The sequence below is a fragment of the Balaenoptera borealis genome (assembly GCF_965194805.1).
Source record: "Balaenoptera borealis genome assembly, chromosome: 8".
Lineage (NCBI taxonomy): Eukaryota > Metazoa > Chordata > Mammalia > Artiodactyla > Balaenopteridae > Balaenoptera > Balaenoptera borealis.
Genome location: NC_138865.1, coordinates 121,795,490 through 121,816,101, shown reverse-complemented (window position 1 = coordinate 121,816,101; position 20,612 = coordinate 121,795,490). Strand labels below are relative to the sequence as shown.

Here is a 20,612-nt window from a genome sequence, read left to right as displayed (position 1 = left end):
GTGCTGAATCCTTGCTGTCCAGTCTCGTGTCGTGCGCCCGCAGCTCCCCCTCCCTCTGGCCCACGGTGTGGCGAAGGGCTGTTTTCATGAAGCGGTGTGGGGGGAGTCTGAGGGCCAGGAAGGCCGCTCTGCAGGCTATTCTTGTCACCTCTGCTGGGACAGTTAGTGGGCGTCCATCAGCTTCTTGGCACCAGACCCTGGCCCTCCCCTGGCACTGAGTCCCTGGTCACATCATTCCGTGCAGAGCCCAGTGGGCCGGGGTGGCAGGGTGGAGCCACCTGGGCTGGAGTCCAGGGAGCACCTGGCCGTGCACGTGTGGCCGTCACCCCCTGCCCCAGGACAGCCATGCCCGGGGGGTCTTCCAGACCTGTCGGGTGGTGTCTGAATCTCCCTCGTGGAAGATCAGAGCCTGGGACTGTCCCTAGGTCAGCAAGACTCAGCTCCATTTTATTAGATGAGGGTGGCATGTGGGCGGGGACCTTGACCATGGGAGGGTGGACACGGCGACCTTTATTTGGGACAGGGGACACAGGGCATTCCTCCTACAAGTTCAGCTCCATGCCACCTTGGACCCAGTGAAGTGTCTGCTCCTAAGTCTGTCACCAGCACCTCTGGGGATTTCTCTCTGTCTTAATCAGATGCAGAATCGCCCAGTGAGGCAGGGCCCCTGATGGGCCCTGGGTCAGAGTTCCACTAGGTTGGTCGGAGGCTCGCTTGGCCTGGGGCAGGGGCTTCTCAGGGTCCTGCTGCGCCTCCCTCCTGGTGCCTCTAGCCCCTGGCGCCGTCTCCGTGGCCTGCCTGTTTCCAGTCTCCTGAGTCACTGAGGCACGTGGGAGGGGCCCCCAAGCACATACTCTTGGGCAGGTCGGGTTGGGTCTGGGGAGCCCGAGGAGCCCCCACTTCCTGCTGACAGGCAGAGCAGGACGTGCAGACCTCAACCTTGGCTGGCCAGCGGGGGTGTCCCTCGTGGGCCGGGGCACTTATCGCTGGGGTATGTAGGTGCAGTCCCTGTGAGGGTGAGGAATGCAGGGACTCGACGTGTCCTGGGGGGGTGGGGAAGGTGTTGGTCCCTGGGCCAGGTTGCTGAGGAAGGGGGGGGAGCTCAGGTGAGGAGCCAGGGTCTTCTCCGCGTCATCTACTGGTCGTTGGTGACCGATGCTGGCAGGGTGACATGGTCCTAGGAGGAAGGAGGAGCTCTGTGACCACCGGGCGGCAGTGGCCCCGCGTGCGGGAGGGTCCTGTTCACCGTCCAGCCGAGTGCAGGGCTCAGGAGCTCCTGCCCGCCGCCCCCCCAGGGCTCCTACCGCGTTGAAGAGAATGTTGTCAAAGCTGGGGGCCACGGCGTCCGTCTCGCCCCAGGAGGGGCAGCCCCCCTTCTTCTGCAGCCAGCGCCGTCCCGCAAGTCCAAGCAGCGCCAGCAGCACGAGGAGGAGGAGGGTGCCGCCAACCGCAGCTGGCACCGACGTGGCCACTGCTGTGTCTCCTGTGGGCGCAGGGCACGTGACCCGGGATCCGTGCCCTCCCTGTCAGCCCCATGCCCGGGCACGGCCGTCCCCACAGCCCTGAGGACTTCTGGGCCCCCCGCTAAAGGGGGGGCGCCAGTCGTGCCCACACAAGGCTCCCAGCTGAGGCCAGGCCCTGGTGGGCAGGCGGCTGCCAGCTGCAGAGCCGGGGGAGTCGTGGCCCCAGGCTAGAGCCCCACCCCGCCTTTGTCACGAATCAGCAGCAACCGCAAGTGCTCCAGCAAGAGGCTGGCTGTGGTCTCTGGCCTGACTGGGAGCGGGAGCACGGAGTGCAGAGGCCCGGGAGGGGCACCCCAGTCCTGAGGGAACAGGGACCAGGGGCGGCCCAGCCCGGGGTGGGGCACAGCGGGCGAGGGAGGGGATGGTGCAGGGCCCGGCCCGGTGGCTCTCCTGGTCTCTTGGGCCAGGAGCAGGCCGCTGGCAGCCACGTGGGCCGTGAACCACCGAAGCTGGTGCAGGCCCAGACCCGGAGCAGGGCTTACCCTGGCTGGGTGTAGGCAGCTGGCAGCGTTGTCCGGCCAGGTACTCAACATCATCCAGGGCAATGGGCCCCAGGGCCGGCTGGCCGCCCAGAGTGGCTTCAAACACGATCTAACCGGGAGGGAGAAGAGGCTGGGTGGATCCGAGGAGGAGGATGGCCCCTCCTGAGCTCCTGAGTCCCCTGAGGTCTCCCGGCTCTGGGCGGCCCAGCCTCACCTGGAACTCCTCGGTGCTGGCCACTTCCACCTGGCCTTCCAGCCACTGGTGCCGCAGGCGCCCGCCCGCGCCCCACACGGCCAGCTGACCCCGGGCGCTGCTCAGGAATACCCTCAGCTCGCCCTTGTCTGAGAGCAGGGGGCCAGGGGTGTCAGGCCCCCAACCTGGCGGGAGGCGGGGCTGCCCCCGTGCCCGGTTCCCCCAGCACCCGTGCTGCCGGCCCGACTCACAGAAATGCTCAGGAAAGCCCATGTGGTACCAGAAGCGGAGGCAGGAGGCCTCGGTGGCGGGCAGGGGCTGGCTGCGCAGCCGGGCCGCTCGGCCCCCCGGGCCCAGCACGCCCGTTTCGAAGAGAGCAAAGTGGCCTGGGAACGAGAGAGGGCGCGGTGCCCCGCGGACCCGATGGAGCCGGCCCCCCCCCCCCCCCGACCTTCGGCCTCTGACCCTGGCGGGAGCCTGGCTGGGCTGGGCCGGTTGGCCTGGGCTGGGGTGAGTGAGGTGTGTGCCCGGGGGTGTGTATGGCTCTGGGGTCCCTTCCCGACTCAGACCCACCTGCCTCTGTGCCCAGGGTGTGGTCCACAGGGGGCTGGGGGTAGCGGGAGGGCGTGGCTCCACTGCTCCAGTCCCAGCTGTACCCGCCCAGGCCAGGCCAGGGCAGATGGTTCCAGCCACACAGACCAGCCTCGAAGTCACAGGAAGCTGCAAGGGACTTGGGCAATAAGCGGCGCTGCCCCCATCCCCGGGGCACCACCACTGCGGGGGGTAGAGGTCAGGCCAGGCGTCCTGGGGGAGGCACGGAGCCGGTACCACCAGGAGCCAAGCAGGTCCCAGGGCCCGGCCACGGGCTCCCACCTGGCCGAGGGCAGGGCCCGTCCTGGAGGAGCAGGTCGTCCAGTGCGACGTAGGAGCGCTCCACGCCGGCGGCCACGGCCTCAAACACCACCTGGGCGGGCACAGGGCGGGGGGGGCTCGCGTCTGGTCGGCACTGGACGGCCCGTGGGGGTGAGGAAGGCCCTCCACCCCTCTCACCCTCCAGGCCCGCTCGGCCTGCAAGTCCACGCTGCCCAGGCGCCAGGCAAGCCCTCCGTGGGTGCTGATGCTGAGTACCTGCCTCCTCTCGGCCTCCTCCACGTGGACCCTCAGGGTGCCTGCCGCCCGAGCAGCCAGCCCCGGTCAGCAGCAGCGGGGCAGCTCCCCAACGGCCTCCGCGTCGGGGCCTGAGGGGACCCACGGCCCCTGCGCCCGGCAGCCCCTCACCTGGGTTGCGGAGGCTCAGGTGGTACCAGAAGGTCAGGCAGGCGGCCTGGGCCAGGGGCCTGTGCTCCTCCGAGATCAGGGAAGCCACGTGGCCACGGGGCAGGGCCTGCGGGCTCATGTCCACCACCATGTAGTGCCCTGGGGGGTGCCAGCGTCAGCCTGCCGGCCCCCCCTCGCCCCGCCCCTGCCCCCCAGCTCCCCACCCCCACCCCACGCCTCTGCCCCACCCCCTGCCGGCACCCTGAGCCGTCTCTGTGGTGTGGTCTGCAGGGGGGCCCCAGGCCGCCTGGCCCGTGGCGTTGGCCTGGCGTGTCCAGAGGCCCCGGCCCCCCGTGGAGAAGCCGCAGGCCGAGTCCTCGAAGGAGCAGCGCTTGGGGGCCCAGCAGGGCCCGGGCCGCACAGCCACGTCGTCCAGCGCCATGGTGCCGTGGTACCCGTCCCGGAGGCCCTCGAACAGCAGCTGGGGGGCAGCGGGGGGTCAGCTGGCTGGGGCCTTGCCCTGCCCACCACTGCCGGGCACTGGGCCTCACCTGATACTTGGCGCTGGAGTCCTGCGGGTGGTGGAGGGTGGCCCGGGCCTCATGCCAGCGGTTGCCGTGGGTGCCAGACCGCGACCACAGGTGCCTTTCTCTCTCTCCTTCTCGCCTCATCGCCAGGCGCAGAGTCCCTAGGGGGAGGCGGGGTTTGGAGGGGACAAGAGCCCGACTCCTGCTTCTCACCCCCTCTAGAGCCCCGAGGGTCCCGGAGACAGAACTCGGGGCCCCCCTTGGGCCTCCACTGTGGCCCCGCCCAGCACGGGGTCTCACCGGTCTGGGGCCCGTAGAGGTGGTACCAGAAGGAGAGGCACTCCTGAGCGGCCGCGGGTGTCTGGGGCCAGGTGAGCAGGTGGGCACCGGGGCCCTGGGCTGGGGGTTCCGTGGGGTCTAGGAGCATGAAGTGGCCTGCAGGCGGGCCATGGGGCTGAGCCGCAGAGACGCCAGGCTGGGGACACTCAGCCCAGCGCTCCCCTCTGCCCCCTGGGAGTCCGGTCTGGGAGCCCCCCAGGGTACGAGAGGCCGCTCCGAGTCTGAGAGCTGCCCCCGGGTCGGGGCGCCCCGCCTCACCTTGGCCCGTGGTGTGGTCGTACCCAGGGCCACGGCTCTTGACCCGGTGCCAGTGGGCATCTGTGAGGTGGCCGGTGTGCCAGCCGCAGGTGCCCCGCTCAAAGTTACAGGAGATCTCTGGGGGTGAGGCACTGGGGGGTCAGCAGCCCCTGCACCCCTCCTGAGCCCCGAGAGGGTGGGAGAGACTTGCTCCCGGACTGGGGACTCCCGGGGGTCCCTCGAGGAGGCCTGGGTGGGAGGCCCCTGGGTGGGGACTGGGCCACGGTGGTCACCTTTCTCGGTGACCGTCGCAGGGCTGCAGTCCTTCAGGGTCACGCTGTCCACCCCCGCACCCTGCTGGCCAGGGCCGTCCAGGTCCAGCAGCCCAACAAACTCCAGCTTCACGGGGGCATGGGGGACGGGCCGGTAAGTCAGGGCCGGCTCCGCGTGCCCACCCCCCGCCCCAGGCTGCCCTCCTCACCCGGAAGGGCCGGTGGCGAGCCCCAAGAAGGACCGTGTCCACCTTCCAGCCCCCGGAGCTGCTGCCCGCGGCCTGCCACACCAGCTCACGGCTGCTGCCCTCCACCACGACCAGCTCCAGGAAGCCTGGTAAAGGGTCACTGTGGGCCAGCCCGCCCCGCCCCCGCCCCAGGGCTGGGCAGAGGGCCTGGAGGGACAGCGGTACCTTGGGGGTGACTCTGAAAATAGTAAGCCATGTGGAGTTCACAGCGGGGGCCAGAGGGGCCCAGGGTGGGTGTGAGGACGCGGGCCTGCTCTGCCAGCTGCCCCCAGGCCCTCTGCACAGACAGGAAGTGCCCTGGGGAAGAGTGGGCCTCTCAGAGCTGATCTCTGAGAACCGGGGACACCCCCCAATTCAGAGACCCTCCCCGGTGAAAAGAGGCAGAGCGGGGACCCTTGTGCGGGTGCAGTTGCAAGGCAGGCTGCAGGCTGCCCTGGGCGGGGCACTCGGGCCTCACCAGCGGCCCCGCTGGCGTCCGTGCCAGGGCTCCCGCTGTCCTGGGCCGGGAGACGCACCCACTGCAGCCGCCCCACGCTGGCATCCTCCCAGCCCCCGGCCGAGGGGGACTCGAAGTCCGTGGTGCCTGCAATGGCAGCCGGTGTGAACGGCCCCGCCCACCGCTGCGAGCGGGGCGGGTCTGGGGGAAGGGAGGTGAGGGCTCCCCCCACCCAGCTCCGCCTCTTACCGCATTCCTGCTCGTCCTCGCCCCCAGGGCACTGCTGCTGGAAGTCACACAGCTGCTCGGGGGGGACACACAGGTCCCCACAAAAGAGATGTCCGGGCTCGCAGAAATTCCAGGGCTGCAGGCTGGACAGCTGGGACCGGGGACCTGGAGCCCAGAGCCCAGGAGGTGGGCCAGCCACTTCTGTGGGGGCAGAGCAGGAATCAGGCAGGCGGGCGGGGCCTGTGCTTCTCCTCACGGGGGGCCGGGGTGGGGCAGGGGGGCGCCCAGCAGGCTCACCTGGGACTGGTTTGCAGTGGTCAGACAGGATGAGGTCATCCAGGCCCACGACGCCCCCCGGGCCCGTCTGCCCGGCCAGGAGGATCTGAGGGCAGAGGTGGCTCTGTCATCCCTGGGTCTGCTCCCTCGAGCCCTCTCCCCACGACCCACACCTCGTACTTGTCTATCGCTTTACGCCCCCTCCCATCACCACCCCAGCTCTGCAGGAGGGGCCTCGGCAGGCAGCCCCTCCTCCGCTCTGGCTTGCCTTCCTGCTGAGACAGCGGAGGGGCCCAGACCGGACTCCCTGAGGGGCCCCTGGACCTCCCCACGTCCCTGCATGATGCTGCCCTTGCCACCCTCACCCGAAAGGGGTGCTTGCTCTGGATGTCAACGCGGTCTCGGACCCAGGCGGCCCCCAGTTCCCCGTGGCGCCTGCGCAGCAGGACAGCGGCCTGGGGGGCGCCAGGGCTCCGCGTCTGCAGGAACACCTGGAGGCAGCCGGCCTCGGACCCGTGCAGGTAGTGATAGAAGGTGAGCTGGAAGGGGAGCGAGCATGTCAGGGGAGGCTCTCCAGGGCCCAGGCGATCAGGGTGGCCACCTGTGTCCCCCACCCGCCTCACCGAGCAGTTCCGGGGGGCCGAGGCCTGGAACTCGGGGCTGGAGAGGATGGCTGGGGCGCTGGGCTCGGCCACGGACACCAGGAAGGAGCCTGGGGAGACAGCAGGCGTGAGCCGGGGTGGCCGGGGTGCTGTGGCCGAGCGTGGTCCGGGTGGCAGATGGGGTCCCCGGGGGGGCCTCACCCTGTGCGCTGTTCCGGCTGTGGTCACGGTGCGGCCAGGCGGGGTGCTGCAGGCCGCCCGCACTGCGGTTCCGGGCCCAGCCCTCTGAGTGGTTCCACAGGCCCAGGCCCCTCTCAAAATCGGTGGCCGTGTGGTGGTCTAGGGCGGGAAGCGGGGCTCCGGCTACCACGCGGGGCCTCCTCCCTGGGCCCCCCGCCTCCCCGGGCCTGCGCTGATGGCCCCAGCTCCAGGTGGACACGAGTTGCCTCACCCCCAGAAGGACCGTGCCAAGGGACAGCCCCCGCCCCTGGCCCCGCCAGCCCCGGCTCACTGCAGGTGGGCGTGTCCTCATCTGAACGGTCCCCGCAGTTGTCCTCTCCGTCGCACAGCTGGTGGGGCTCCACGCAGGCCTTGTTCTGGCAATGGTGATGCCCCAGGGGGCAGTGCGCCTGCGGGGCTAGGGTGGGGGAGGGTTAACCCATCACCCCACCCCAAGGCTCCGGGGCGGGGCAGCTTGGGGAGAGGCTCAAGGCCAGAATGAGGGGACCACGGGCTCCTGCTAACCCCTCCCCCACCCAGGTGTGCGTTCGCGGCCTGGGGACCTTACTGGGCAGCCCACAGCTCCAGAAGGCCACGTCGTCCAAGGCCACAGCACCCCTGCGGGTGGCGTTTCGGGTGGCAGAAAAGGTCACCTGAAGAGAGCGAGGTCCCTGGGATCTCAGGCAGGGCTCAGACCCTCCCCGCTGCCCCCACCATCCGGACCGTCCCCGTCTCACCCTGAAGTCACCCTGGATGCGGCCGGTGGGCACCACCAGCTCCTGCCAGCCTGGGACCCAGGGCCCCGAGCTCTGCCACAGGGTCAGTGTCTCCGCACCGTGGGTCAGCTCCAGCCGCAGCTCGGCCACACCTGCAGTGGGGCGTCCCAGGCATCTCAGGCCCCGGGACCTCCCCCAGCCTGGTGGCCCCTGCCCCAGGGCCCCTGCCCGTCCCGTCCTGGGGGCGCTCTCCCGTCTCTGCGGCAGCTCCCCTTCCTTTCCCGGTCCCTCCCCTTGGGACCCGCACCTCCAGAGGCCACGTGGTACCAGAGGCTCAGCTCGCAGGAGGGGGCTGCCTCGTGCAGGGTGGGGGAGCGCAGCGCTGCAGTGGCTGCCTGTCTCCCACGGTGTGTGCCAGCAGCCGCGTACCAGCCTGGCCGGGCCAAGAGGTCAGGAGACCGGGCGGGAAGCACAGAGGGGAGGGCTGGTGTGGAGACCCGCCCAGGCCTCACCGAGGTCAGTGCCCAGAGTGTGGTCCGAGCGCGGCCCTGGACCCTCCGGCGCGGCCCCTGCCCTGTCTCGGAGCCAGCTGTAGCCTGAGGTGCTGATGTCCCGCCAGCCACAGGAGTCCTGCTCGAAGTCGCAGGCGAAGGGGGCGCCCAGGGTGGGTGAGGCCCCGTGGTAACCTGGAGGGCAGGTGGTCAGGTGGGGTGCCTGCAAGCGCCGGCCCTGCCCGCTCCCTGCCCGGCCCCGGCTCACCGCACTGGGCCTCGTCGGGGCAGCCCCTGCAGTCACACACGAAGTTGCACACGGCCTCGCGGGGGGCTCTGCAGCGGCTGGGGACCCAGGCCCAGCCCGGGGACCTTGCTGCCAGCAGAGGGACAGCCAGGTGGCCTGGGGTAGGGAGACCCCACATCCCAGTTTGCCTGGGACTGTTCCATGGCCCAGAAACTGCTCAGACTCGGGCATCCCAGGACATAGGTCACCCTGCTTTGGGGTCCAGGCCAGGAAGTCATGCAGGGAGGGGGCTGGGTCTGTGTCTGGGGGCCTGGAACCCAGAGAACTGCCACCTGGGGGGTCCCTGTCAGGGCCAAGCAGAGAATGACAACCTGGAGAGGCTGGCTGCGTGTCAGGATGGGGGGTGGTGCGTGGGCGAGCGAGGGACCAAGGACCCCTGATGTGGGACACTCCCTGGGGAAGAGAACAGGAGCCCAGCAAGAGACCGGAGGGGCTGCCAGCAGGGAGCCCCCTCAAGGGGATGCATCAACGGGTGGCCCAGGCCCCCCAAAGCTCTGTCCAGGTCAAGAGTGGCTGACTACGATCTGCTTGCAGGGCCCTCTCACCTTGGAGCCCAGGTGGAGACTGAGGCCAGGGAGAGCAGCACGCTTCCCCGGCGGGGCCATCCCCAGGACCCCAAGGGCTCGCCTGCGTCCCCCACCGCAGGCCGTCCAGGGCCTGCAGCCCTCCTTCTCTGTAGGCCCAGCACCCGAGCCCCCGGACGTTGCTGCTTCGGGAACCAGGCCCGACGACTCACCCAGGAGCAGGACCAAGGCAGGCAGGTGGTGGCCGGGCAGAGACATGGTCAGGCCAGAGGGAGGGAGACCAAGGGGCAGTGTGTACACCGGCCAGCCTGGTGCGGACTCTGCCTGGTTCTCAGCCCGAGGCCCCACAGGCTGACTCTACTTTAATTGGAGAGCGGGGCTCAGCCCCATCTGTACCTGCGGCCCCTCACCTGGCCCCGCCCTGCGCTGACAAGGACGGGCGCCCGGCTGTAAAAGCATCCAGGAGAGGGGCCCCTGGCCTAGGTGGGCTCCCACCTGCCTGGCTTCTTCAGGCCAAAGGTCAGGCTCCGACCATCATGCCCACTGCTGCCCAGCCCTGCCGGGTGGAGGCCCCACTGGAGACGGCACCGAGTGACACCGGCCTCGGCCGCTTCTCCTGGGGTCTCTGTCCCCACACCTGCTGGGAATTCAACTCAGCCTGGCCCAGGTTGCCAGTAGGAAACCAGCTTGTGCAAACCCCACACCCAGCCCCTGAGTTCCCCGCATGGGGAGGGGGCAGCCCCAACAACCCAGGACGTTGGCCTTCTCCGTAACTCAGCCTGTGGGTTCCTCTTCGCTTGCTCACTTACAAACGATGACCAGACTATTCGTCAACAAGTGTCCTGAACAGTGTGGGCTGGACGCTGCCAGGCACAGGGTCCAGAGGAGCCTAGAGACTCGGGGGCTTGTGGCACCGACTCCTGTGGAGGATTTGGAGCCAGGCTCCACCCACAGTTTACTACCATGCGGCCTGGGGAGCTTGTCTCACCTGATCCTCAGTTTCCTCATCTTTATTTTAAAATTTATTTATTGGCCGCGTCAGGTCTTAGTTGCGGCACGTGGGATCTTTTGTTGTGGTGCGCGGGCTCAGTAGTTGCGGTGCGTGGGCTTAGCTGTCCTGCGGCACGTGGGATCTTAGTTCCCTAACCCCTGGTCGAACCCGCATTCCCTGCATTGCAAGACGGATTCTTAACCACTGGACCACCAGGGAAGTCTTTCGTTTTCACACGCGGTCGCAATGGCGCCTGCCTGGAGAGGCTCCCGTGAGGGTGCTGGAGGCCCACAGGGGGCTGGCACAGCAGGACCACAGCCTCGGCGAGGGGCACCTCCGCTCCCCACAGCCCTGTGCGAGAGAAGGGTCCTGGGAGAGGGGCTCCCAGCTCCGAGTCTGAAGCCCTGCCTGTTTACTTGGAGCGGAGCCTGTGGCTGCGGCGCAGTGCCGTGGGACCTGACCTTGGAGTCAAGGGGTCGTAGACTGCCTGACTCGTGACCTCAGTTGGCAGCCGGCCAGGAGGGTGGTTGCTGGCGCCTGCCCTCCCCGCACACTGGGATGGGTCCCCACCTCGGCAGGCCCGAGGGACTCAGCCCTAGCTCCTTGCGTAAGGGCTCATCAGGCCTCCTCCCAGATGTCCTTGGGGATAGCAGGTGCGTGGAGAAGCAATCAGGCCATAAACGGGGGCATCAGCCCAGGGGCCCCCTTATCAGGCCCCAAAGGGCTGAGTGTGCACTGCCACTCCCTGGGCCCCCAGGGGTGGAGCGGGGTGAGGGGCAGCCAGGAGTGACCCGCTGCCCCCACTCTAGTCGGGGGTACAGAGAGGTGACCTAGGAACAAAGAAGCCAAGACACACAGCATTCAGGGACCAGTGGAGGTGACGATGCTTTTAATTCTCCCCAGAGAGGTAATCCTGGGCACCGAGGCCTAGCCAGGGTGGCAAAGCGCCAGGGGGTGCAGCCCAGCCTCTTGGGAGGCGGCCTGGAGAGCAGAGTTCCGAGTGGGCTGCTGGAGGTGGCTGGCCTCGGGTGGGCCTCAGTAGCCGTCGTCGGCCCAGGTGACCTCGTAGTCAGGGTACCTGGCTTTGATCTTTTCAGTGGAGATGGAGTGCTGGGCGCGACCGTAACCCTGAAGGGAGAAGGCAGCTCTCACAGCCCGGTCCTGGCTCTGGGTGCCCGGTCAGCAGGGACACCAGGGGACAGCTCGGGAGGGGGCTGTCATCCCCTCCGACCGCCCCAGGGCGCTCTCCTGTGGAAGCGTGGCCACCAGGGTGAGCAGATCTTGAGGGAGGTTCCTCTAGCTGGAGGCCCAGACCCCTCTAGGTGCCCCCGTGTATCTGCTCGTAGCTTGGTGAAGGGAGGGGCAGGGGCCTCTCAGTTTCACCCCAGCACTGATGGCCTCGAAGCACTAAAGGATGACAGCCAGTCAGGCCTTTTGGACCAGGAACAGCACGCAGCCCGCCAGAGCAGAGGAGCAGGGGGTGGCTCCCTCCCGCCCTGTGTGTTTCTTGTGTCATGCCACATGAGAAATGCGGAGCCTACAGGTCCTGGATGGAGGGTTCTGCCGCTGAGAAGGGCCGGAAAACTCTGAGCACCCCAGGTCAGGCAGCTTGGAGGGCCAGGTCTCCCCAAGCTAGGACTGGGGCCCTCGGCCCACCCAGGCCCGAGGCTGTGGGCTCACCATGGAGTAGCCATACACGTGGATCTTCTTGTCCTGGCTCTGGTGGGAGATGCGCCCGCCCCCCAGGCACTCGCAGTCATAGCCTTTCTTCTGCATCTCGGCTGATACCTTGTCGTAGATGTCCGCTGGGATAGGAAGGGGGGCTCAGCACGAGCCCTGGCTGCCCTTGGAGGCTGAAGGGGTCTGAAGCCTCGCTCTGAGCAGCTCCCTCCCCAGGAGAGGAGACCCTCTGGGACGGGATCAAAGGCAGGAGGGGGTGCACCCAGGCAGGGGCGCTGGGACTAGGAGGGAGGAGTCGGGCCATGGCAGCTCCTTGTCTCCAGGACCATCTGGATACTCCAGACTCTGGGTACTCCACGCTCCTCTGGGCCAGCCAGAGATGAAACCGGGTACAGGATCACCTCCCACTACGCCCCTCGGCCCCGCCCACAGCCGTGGCTAGTCCCGCCCACAGACGCCGGAGACCCCGCCCCCTGGCCCTCCACCCCGCCCTCACCGTGGTACTCAGCCCACTTGTAGCCACGCACGATCTCTTTGCTTTCCCCGGCCGGGGCCCCGGAGGGCGGCACCGCGTGGACTCGAATCAGCACATACTTGAAGACGCCGTCGGAGTCGATGTCCACGTCGGGGATCTGGGGGAGGTCCGCCGCCGTCATGTTCCCGGAGCGCGCTCACCCCCTGCGGCCCGCGGCCCTTCCCCCACGCGACCCAGGGCTGCGCCAACAGTGCGGGAGGCGGGGCCTGGGAGCCCCTGACCAATCCCGCGGGGTCATGCTGCCCGAGCCCAGTGCCTCAGCCAACCACGCGGCCAACCCGCGGCACAGACTGGCCAATCGCGATCCAGCTCCTTGCAGCCCGGACACCACGCCGGCTCCGCTTAAAGAGGAACTTGGAACCGGGAGTAGGTGGTGATTCAATCCAGCCCACGGAAAAGTTCCTTTACAGGCGGCTCGGGGGTGGGGGGGGCGGGGTGACAGGCCCCTTTGGTGGGGGTTAGGAGGCCCATGAGGCCCAAGGGACGCGCGCCGGCCCTGACCCCCTCCCCCACCGTGACCGAAGTCCTCCCTCCCCCACACCGCTCCCGCTGTCCGCTCCCGCTGTCCCTTGGCTTCCCTCCGGGTTTCCCCCCCTGTGCCCGAGGGCCTCCCTCCCCCGTTCCCCACCGAGTCCGAGGGCCTCTCTCTCCTGCTTCCCACCCCGCGTTGCTCCATGGTGTCCCTCCCCGGTTTCCGAAGGCCGTCCCCGCCACGCCTCCGAAAGTCACCGTCCCGCGTGCTACCCACTCCCCCGCACAAAAAATGAGGCAGCAATGGCTACATTCGAGTTTTATTTTCCTTGGTTCGAAAGCGCTCGCCCTCTGGAAGTAATCCCGGTCCAGGGTCCTTCCTGGAGGGCCGGCCCTCAGGCGTGGGGCAGAAGGCGGAGGCACCCAGGCGGGGGGGCGCGGCGGCCAGTTTGGGAGGCCGCGAAGGCGGGTGGGGCAAGCGGGGCGCGTGGCCGGTGCAAATGCGCGGAGCCGAGGCAGGCGCACAGGCATTTAGGGGAGGGAGGAATGAGGGGAGATGGGCGCGGGTGCACGGTCAGGGGCGAGGGCCGGGAAGAGAGGCGGGGGTTGGGGGGGTCCACAATGGGCCCCCAGGAGGGCCCCACCTGGCCCCAGTGGGGGGTGGGGGCTACAGGAGGGCCCTTCCGGGCTCCCGGCCTCACATCCTCTCCAGGTCACTCGCCATCCTTGGAGCCCGGGCCAGGGCCAGCGGGCACCCCGGGGGAGGGCGGGGAACGAAGGACACTCGAGTGTGCGCTCCCGAGGGCCGGAGCCGGGCCCCCTGGCCGCACCACAGGGCACGGCTAGAGCGAGCGCTCGGGGGCATTTGTTTAATCGCGCCCCCACCCCTCCGGTGGACCACCGCCCTGGCGAACCTGCTCCCATCCACGCTTTCCCCACCCTGCTCCAAACTGGGAACGCCCCTCTTCTTTGATCCTCCCTGCGCCAAGGGATAGGGTCCCTGCTGGACGGCCTCCTCGGCCCCTCCCGCAAATCCATCCTGTGTACCTGCTTCCTGCCTCCCTATGTGGTTAGGGCCTGCGCTGCCGTTTGCACCCCGGGTCTGCCCTGGCACACGCCTAGGGCCATCCTGTCGGGTGATGGCAGGCAGCCCGACTCACGCCCAGCCAGGTCTCAGGTCTGGCCAGCGCCCCTACCCATACGTCCTCTCTGCTTCCCCCGCCCAGGACTCCCTTCCCTCTGGCTGGGTGTCTTGCGCCTTGGCTGAGGACCCCCGAGTACCCCTTCACTGCTGCTTGCCCAACCCTTGCAGCAGGGCGGGCAGCGCCGTCAGTTTGCCAAGGTCCGGCACAGCAGGGGCGGGGGCCGGCGGAGACGCCACGCGCAGGTCCCCGCCGGCCCTGCCCATCAGGCCAGGACGTGCTTGGGATGCGGACACACCGAGGCCAATCAGGGTGTCCTCTAGAGAGGAAAGGCCTCTGAGCAGGACGCATCCCAGACCACAGGAGGCGGGTGGGGAGGGTGTTTAAAGGGACGGGACTAGGCTTTGGTCGACTCGGGCTCCTGGACCAGGGCGAGCCGGGGTTGGAGAGGTTCCAGGGAGGCCCTGCAGACGGACAGGGGTCGGACGAACCGGATATGCGCGGGTGGGATCTGCAGCAGTGACCCCTCCGCGTAAAGGCAGGGCGGGCTGTTCCTCAGACCCACCCCGCCTCCCAGCGGGGAGCACCAAGCGGCCGAGGACCGGCCTCTGGAGACGCCCGACGGCGAGCTGGGGGAGAGGGAGCCGGGCGGGACTGGTCTGGGGGTGGGGGGGAAGGGGGTTCGCAGGAAGGCGGAGCCTGTGGAGAATGCAATGGGGCGGAGCTTTTGGCGAGCTGGGCGGGGACTGGTGAGCTCGGGGCGGGGCCTGAGTGGACTGGGCGGGCCCCGGGCGCGCCCCCGCGGCTCACATAATGTCATCCAACAGGTTGGCACTGGCCACCCAGTCTAGCGCGCGTGGCTCGGAGGCGGCCATGATCATGCACATGAAGGGGCGGCCTGTGCGCCGGTCCGTGGGGTAGATGGTGGTGGGTGTGAAGCGCCGGTTGGCTTCGACGAACTCGCAGAGCTGCTCGTAGACGCGCGGGAACTCGTGGCGTAGGAAGACGCCGCGCAGCCGCAGCTCTCGCTGGATGTGGATGAAGGCCACCTCGCGTGCTCGCCGGCCCGCCTCGCCGTCCTGGTCCAGGCCCGCGGTGCCGGGCGGCGGCGTCAGGATCAACGTCTCCATGTCGGGTTCGCGGCCCCGTGCCGGGGGCGGCCGTGCCGGGCTGCCGGCCGCCAGAGCCACTTTGGCGAACTTGCGCACCGTGGGTCCAGGGCTGCGCGGCGCGGGAGCTGGCCTGGCAGGGGCGCCGGGTAGCGCAGCGCCGGGGCCCACGGCCACGGATACGCTGAGCAGGAAGCACTCCGCCGGCTCGTAGAGGCGCCCGGCGGCCGCCAGCTCCCGAGCATAGCTGCCCAGTGGCGCCGCGTGTGTGGCCAGCTCGCGCAGCGACAGGTAGGTGGGCGACAGCAGCAGCCCCTCGAGGCCGAAGCGCAGGAAGTTGTCTGCGGAGCCGGGACTCGGGAAGCCCAGGAAGAGCACGCCGCGGCCGCGCGACAAGAAGCCGACGCGCGCGATGCGCGAGAAGGCGCGGTGCACTGGGCCGCTGTCGCGGCAGAACTGCAACACGTGGCGGCACACGCTGCCCACGCGGCCGTACACGCAGCGCGCCTTGTGCGCGCCCCAGTCCTCGCGGCGGCAGAGGCGCGAGCAGTAGTAGGTGTAGCAGCTGTGGCAGGACTTGAAGTAGAGGCAGGCGTTGAACATGGTCTCGGTGCGCCCGCAGCGCACGTTGGAGCACGTCATCAGGTCGTCCTCGTCGGCGCTGGGCTCGGGGGACGCGTCGGCCGCCTGCCCCGGGCCCGCGGGCTCCTCAGCGCTGCCGGCAGACAGGGGAGGCGAGCGCGGCGCCCGCGTCGGGACCCCGGCGCCCGAGGGCCGCGAGTCTAGCAGGCGCCGCAGCTGGCGGCCCAGGCCGTCGGACGCGGGCTCGGGCGCTTGGCCGGCTGGGGGCCGCGAGTCGATGACCAGGTCAGTGATGAGCTCGTCCAGCTGTTCGAGGCTGCGCTGGCGGCCAGAGGCGGGGCCATCGGGGGCGGCGGGCGGAGGCGGCCGCGGGCGGCTCCCCGGCAGCTCCCAGCTCCTGGCGCTCGGGCGCTCAGCCGCGCGCAGGTCGTTGTCGGTGATGGTGATCTCCGGCGTGACGTACCAGTTTCGGGCCAGGCCCTCGCCCATACGGCCCTTCTCCGACAGCGACGTCTCGGACAGCGACAGCGCCGCGTAGCGTCTGGGCGAGGTGGACAGGTTCACTATGACGGGCGGGCGCCGGCCTTCGGGGGATGTGCCCCGCGGGTCCTGTGCCTCGCGCCCCAGCAGGTTCTCGTAGCTACGGCCGCGGCCCAGTGGGTCTTCGCGGCGCGGCGCGGGCGCCAGGATGTTGTCCCAGGAGCGCGAGTAGTGGCGGCTGTCGGTCGCTAGCCGGGGTGGGCTGGTGCCGGTGCCGCCGTGCCACGAGGCGAGCAACGGGCCGGGGTCCGGGGGAGGCGCCACCTGCAGGGTGCGGTAAGGCCTCGGGCCCCAGTCGCCCCAGGCCGGGCTGCCGCGCGGGTGTGGGTAAGTCCGCGTCAGGGCGTCTCGACTGCGGTACCGCCCGAAGTTCTCAGTGTAAAAGGGGCGGGCGGCGGGGTGAGCCCGGGGCTCCTCGGGGGCGTAGCGGGGGCCGCAGGGCGGGCCGTAGGCTCGCGGGGCCTCCCCGTAGTAGGAACGGGAGGGTGGTTCTTGGACGGGGAAGGTGCGAACTTCCCCCGCATAGTAGACGCCCCCGCGTCTTGGACTGGGCCCGGGTGGCTCTTCGGACAGAAAGGGCCTGGGGTAGTAGCTGTCGAAGGGCGGTCCAGGGCTGGCCATGAAGCCACCGGGGTGGCCCTCGGGTTCCTCGGTGTAGAAGAATTGGGTGGGGCCCGGCGGGGTGGTGAAGGGCAGACTCCGGCGCTCCGCGTGGTCCCGGGACCCGGGAAGCGGCCCATCGCAGTACAGCGCCCGGGGGTCGGCGCAGTACGAGTCACTGGGGGTGGGGGTGAGCGAGAGCCCCACGTGGCGAGGCCCGGGCACCGTGAGGCCGTGGAGCTGCGGGGCGGCGCGGGGCCAGGGAGCGGTCTCGGTGGGCCCGCAGGGTCTCGAGCCCCGGGCGGCATGCTGCAGCACCGCGTCGTCGGGCTTGACGTCCAGGCGGCAGCGGACGTGGGGGGCCGGCCCCGCGGGTGGCTCGGCCGGCGCACAGCGGTTGGCGGCGGCGCACAGGGGCGCCATGCGGCCCGGGCCGCCCCGCTGAGGCTGCAGCTTGATGGGGTGCAGCTCGTTGGCGAGCGCGCGCAGCGCGGGGTACGCGGGCTCCCGGCGGGGCGATGCGTCGGCCGGCGCCGCCCGCTGGGCCTCCCGGCCTCGGCGCGGCGGCACAGGCGGCGAGGCGGGCGCCGCCGCCAGGCCCGGGGCCGCACGGGGTGCGCTCTTCGAGCGGGCGCGGCGCCGGGGCTCGCCGTCGCGGGATCGGGCGCGCGGCGCGGCGGGCTCCGGAGGCGGCGGCTCCGGACGGGCCTCCATGGCCTCCCCGTCCAGTGTCTCCAGGAAATCGAAACTGCGACAGTGGCGCTTGTTGAAAGGCGCGGGCGCAGCAGGCCGGGCCATTGGGCGCTCACATGGCGGGGGCCTCGACACGGGCCCCGGGGCCGCCACCTTGATGTCCTGGTACACGGTCGACACCAGCAGGTCCGGCGGGTCCGTGCGGGTCATCTTAAAAGAGGTCTCCAGGCTGCAGCTCACTCGGCCTTTCGGGGCTTTCGCCCTGAGGGGAGACGCGGGTCAGGGCAGCCCCTCTGTAGCCCAGGCCCCGCTAACCCCCAGCGCTGGCCCGGCTTACCTGGGGCACAGTGGGCGGGGCAGCCCTGGCCGCGGGCCTTGGCCGAGGCCGCAGGCACTTGCTCCATGCTGGCGTCAGAAGCACCTGCAGGGGGAACCCAGCTGTCCAGCCACGCAGGTCCTGCCCCCTCATCCAGACCATCCTTTCTGGGCCACTTTCTGTTGGGATGAGGCGGGTCAGCCAGAACGGGGATGTCATTGCAGTGGTTCCCGAATGTCTGCGCCCACTAGTGACCACTGGGCAGGCTTGGGTAGACCCCTTTCCTGGGACAGGCCAGCAGCGGGGTAGGAAGAGTGGGGGTGTGATCCCAGGACCACCACCGTGGTGCCCACTGCTGGAGCAACTGTGTACTCATTTGGGGTCTTCACAGACTTCTTTATAGATGTTGGCTCCACAGAGCAGGTGGCTGAAGCCCCTTCCTTAAGACCCAGTGCAGAGCGAGCCCTCCGCTGCTGCAGTCTGAGGTCCCGGCCCCAGCCTTAAGCAGCTCCGCTCACAGTCACCTGAGCCTCCCGCCCCACCTGCTGGCTAGGCTGGACGTGCAGTCCTCCCCCAGCGCTGTGTCAGGCCCCAGATCCTGAAGTGGCCCCGTCAGGTCCAGGCATGGCATCTCGGCTCGTGGACTTGCCGGCCCCACCCTCAACTCTCCGTGTGGCCCAGGCCAGAGTAATGCTTCCAAAGATCATGGTGGACCCTAAAGCTCCCTTTCCTTTGCAGAAACATCCTCTGACTCTCCCTCATCTTGGGGTGGCGAAACCCACTAAGATCTTTGGGGCTGTCGTGAAAAGCCCAGGAGAGCGACCCCCCTTCTTTGCAGTGAGTGCACTGCAGCCGGAAACCGGGCCCTGGTTGCAGGACCACGTGGGGGCTTGTGAGCCAGGAGCTCAAGGCTGCCCCTGGGTCCCTGAGCAAAGCACCAGGCCAGGAGGCTGCCAGCCGGGGAAGCAGGGCAGTGGGTGGGTAAAGCCCCCGCCGCCCCCGATTCTCAGGCAGGCCCTCCCCACAGCAGCTCGGGAAGGTTCCATGCCCCCGCATGCAGGCTGAGCTGGGGTCCAGCCCTCTGTACCAGGCTCACGTTCAGACCTGAGCCACCGGCTTCACTGGGTACCCAGAGCCTGGACAGGCTGGGAGGAGCTCAGTGGTACAGGGACCCACTTCCTCACACAGTCTGGGGGAGCACGCTCCAGGGTGAGCTGCGGAAAGCGGGGAGCTGGCTGCTCACCTGGTGGGACCTCTGGTCTGGTTGACCCTCTGTGTCCCGGGTGTGCCAGGGGCTTCCTGCCGGCAGGGCTGCCCTCCTGGGTCAAGGCCACCCGGGCCCAGTGCCTGCCCCCATCTCAGCCTCAGGCGCACCCCAACTGCCCCTGGTTTGCAGGACCACCCCTTCCCACTCCCTTCCATCTTAAAGCTAGGCCGGAATTGGGGGCTGGATGACAGGGGCGTGAGGCTCCGCCCCAGGGAGGTGACAGCCCGGCCTTGGTGCTGCTGTGATGAGCTAGACTGGGCGACACCCCTGCCCGTGGGGATGGGATAGTCCGCCCTCGCCGGGGTCCTAGGCCTAATGAGCCCGGCGGGTGGCCTCCCCGCCAAGCAGCCCGGCCCCTGCCCCGAGCGGCCGGGTGGGGACCGGCGTCCTCCAGGGGCGGCACCCCCATCCTTGTGGGTGCCGCACCTGCGAAAGACCCGCGGGGCAGCGGCCTCGACCCCTTACCTGGGCGGTGCTCCCCCACCTTGCCCGGTGGGCTGCGCAGGCCCGGCGAGCTCTGCTGTCCCCCGCGCTGCCGCCGCGTCCCCGGCACCAGCAGAAGCTTCCAGGCAGCGGCGCGAGGCCGCCGGGCCGCTCAGTGCTGCCCCCGATGGCGGCTGGCAGGACTGCACTTAAAGGGGCCGCGCTGTGGGCCTGGGACGCGTGTGCCCTGCTGGCTCCAGGTTGGGGCTGTGGCTGGGCGTGGGGTGACGGGCTCTCTGCAGCCTCAAGGGCAGGCCTGGGGTCTAACTAGGGGACCCGGGTCCAGGGAGCACCTGGCCGGTCCTGCCAGCCCCCATCTCCAGGACACCTGCCCAAGGGCAGCTGGTGGCCTGGCAGGCCTTGGAGCGGAAGCCTGGAGGAGGCCCAAGCCCTGGCCCACACAGCGGACAGCTCCCGGAACTCACGCCTCGGTTCAGCCCGGGCAGGAGCAGATGGGCGGCTCCCCGCCCCGCTGGCCTCTGTGCTGCGGTGCTGGAGGTGCCAAGCCCTCCCCAGGTACCTGGGGCCAGATGGGCACCACCTGAGTGCCCGCAGCCTCCTGTTCCCAGGATGTCCAGCTTCCCCAGGCAAAGGCACGCTCTCGCGCTCCCCGCCTCCAATGTCCAGAGGCTGCCGCTGCCCTGGGCAGCTCTGCACACCCATGAACTGCATGGTGACATCCTCCCTCCAGGTCCCTCCCACACAAGATGCTGAGCAGGAAATATTCCAGCTTGGCAGAGGGGCGGGACACCAATGCCCTTGGCCCCGAAGGCCGGGACCTGCCACACTGTGGGTCCATTAGATGAGGGGCCCTGGGCAAGCTTCAGGTCAGTGTGGTCCCCACGTTAGCGGGTACTACAGGGACAGTCGACCTCACAAACTCTGGGCTAAAGGGAGCCCCTAAGGTATCTGGGGCCCAGCCCCCAACACCTGCCCAGTGAGCGATGGCCCGCTGCCTCCTGGGTGCGAAGCTCTCTAGGCACAGGAACTGGGGAGGGGGAGGCCCGGCCACCAGGCCCCGCTTCCACCTGCAAAGGCCTAGCCTGCATGCCCCCCGAGGGAGCAGTTCTCAGGGCACCTGTGGGGGTGGGGGCGGGGCAGGGCCCTGCTGACAGCTGGCGGGGAGCGGCCTGTGGGGTTGGGGTTGGGTGTCAGGTGGGAGCAGGGACACACAGCTGCCCTCAGAGGGCTGGACCGGGCACACAGGATGGTGGCCGTGCTGGTCCCACCTGGATAGGGCATGGCACGCGTAGGGCTGGGCCTGCTTGAGGCTTCCTACCCCCAAAGGCAGTCATCTCTCAGGGAAAAAGGGCTCTGTGGCCTGAA

General features: G+C 69.3%; 3 protein-coding genes and 1 long non-coding RNA gene across 5 annotated transcripts; 1 reads left to right on the top strand and 3 right to left on the bottom strand.

The window, feature by feature from the left end:
• Positions 1-426: 426 nt before the first annotated feature.
• MAMDC4 (MAM domain containing 4) lies at positions 427-8,891 on the bottom strand. The gene is given in 24 exon segments (XM_082401905.1): positions 427-1,177; positions 1,305-1,483; positions 2,006-2,114; positions 2,220-2,347; positions 2,450-2,584; positions 2,772-2,918; positions 3,072-3,162; positions 3,249-3,367; positions 3,477-3,614; positions 3,717-3,936; positions 4,007-4,143; positions 4,283-4,417; positions 4,580-4,696; positions 5,244-5,375; positions 5,536-6,124; positions 6,384-6,730; positions 6,822-6,959; positions 7,132-7,257; positions 7,408-7,822; positions 7,824-7,851; positions 7,853-7,988; positions 8,068-8,241; positions 8,315-8,432; positions 8,435-8,891. Coding segments are annotated over 24 exon segments (3,990 nt in total). The 5' UTR covers positions 8,525-8,891; the 3' UTR covers positions 427-1,135.
• LOC309633290 lies at positions 7,539-9,908 on the top strand. The gene is made up of 2 exons (XR_014247411.1): positions 7,539-7,658; positions 8,888-9,908. It is a non-coding gene; the product is annotated as an uncharacterized lncRNA (long non-coding RNA).
• Positions 9,909-10,728: 820 nt separating this feature from the next.
• Positions 10,729-12,350, bottom strand: PHPT1 (phosphohistidine phosphatase 1). The gene is made up of 3 exons (XM_082401903.1): positions 12,045-12,350; positions 11,549-11,673; positions 10,729-10,996 (listed from the first exon to the last, which is right to left on the bottom strand). The coding sequence occupies exons 1-3, from the start codon at positions 12,202-12,204 to the stop codon at positions 10,904-10,906; spliced, it is 378 nt and encodes a 125-aa protein (XP_082258029.1). The 5' UTR covers positions 12,205-12,350; the 3' UTR covers positions 10,729-10,903.
• Positions 12,351-12,858: 508 nt separating this feature from the next.
• AJM1 (apical junction component 1 homolog) lies at positions 12,859-20,596 on the bottom strand. 2 transcript variants are annotated; one of them, XM_082401837.1, is made up of 3 exons: positions 19,269-20,596; positions 17,558-17,715; positions 12,859-17,482 (listed from the first exon to the last, which is right to left on the bottom strand). In XM_082401837.1, exon 3 carries the CDS (start codon positions 17,428-17,430, stop codon positions 14,503-14,505), a length of 2,928 nt encoding a protein of 975 aa, XP_082257963.1. In that variant the 5' UTR covers positions 17,431-17,482; positions 17,558-17,715; positions 19,269-20,596; the 3' UTR covers positions 12,859-14,502. The 2 variants fall into 2 exon arrangements, with proteins under 2 accessions (XP_082257963.1, XP_082257964.1); XM_082401838.1 differs by having other exon boundaries at positions 17,558-17,641.
• Between the last annotated feature and the right edge of the window lie 16 nt (positions 20,597-20,612).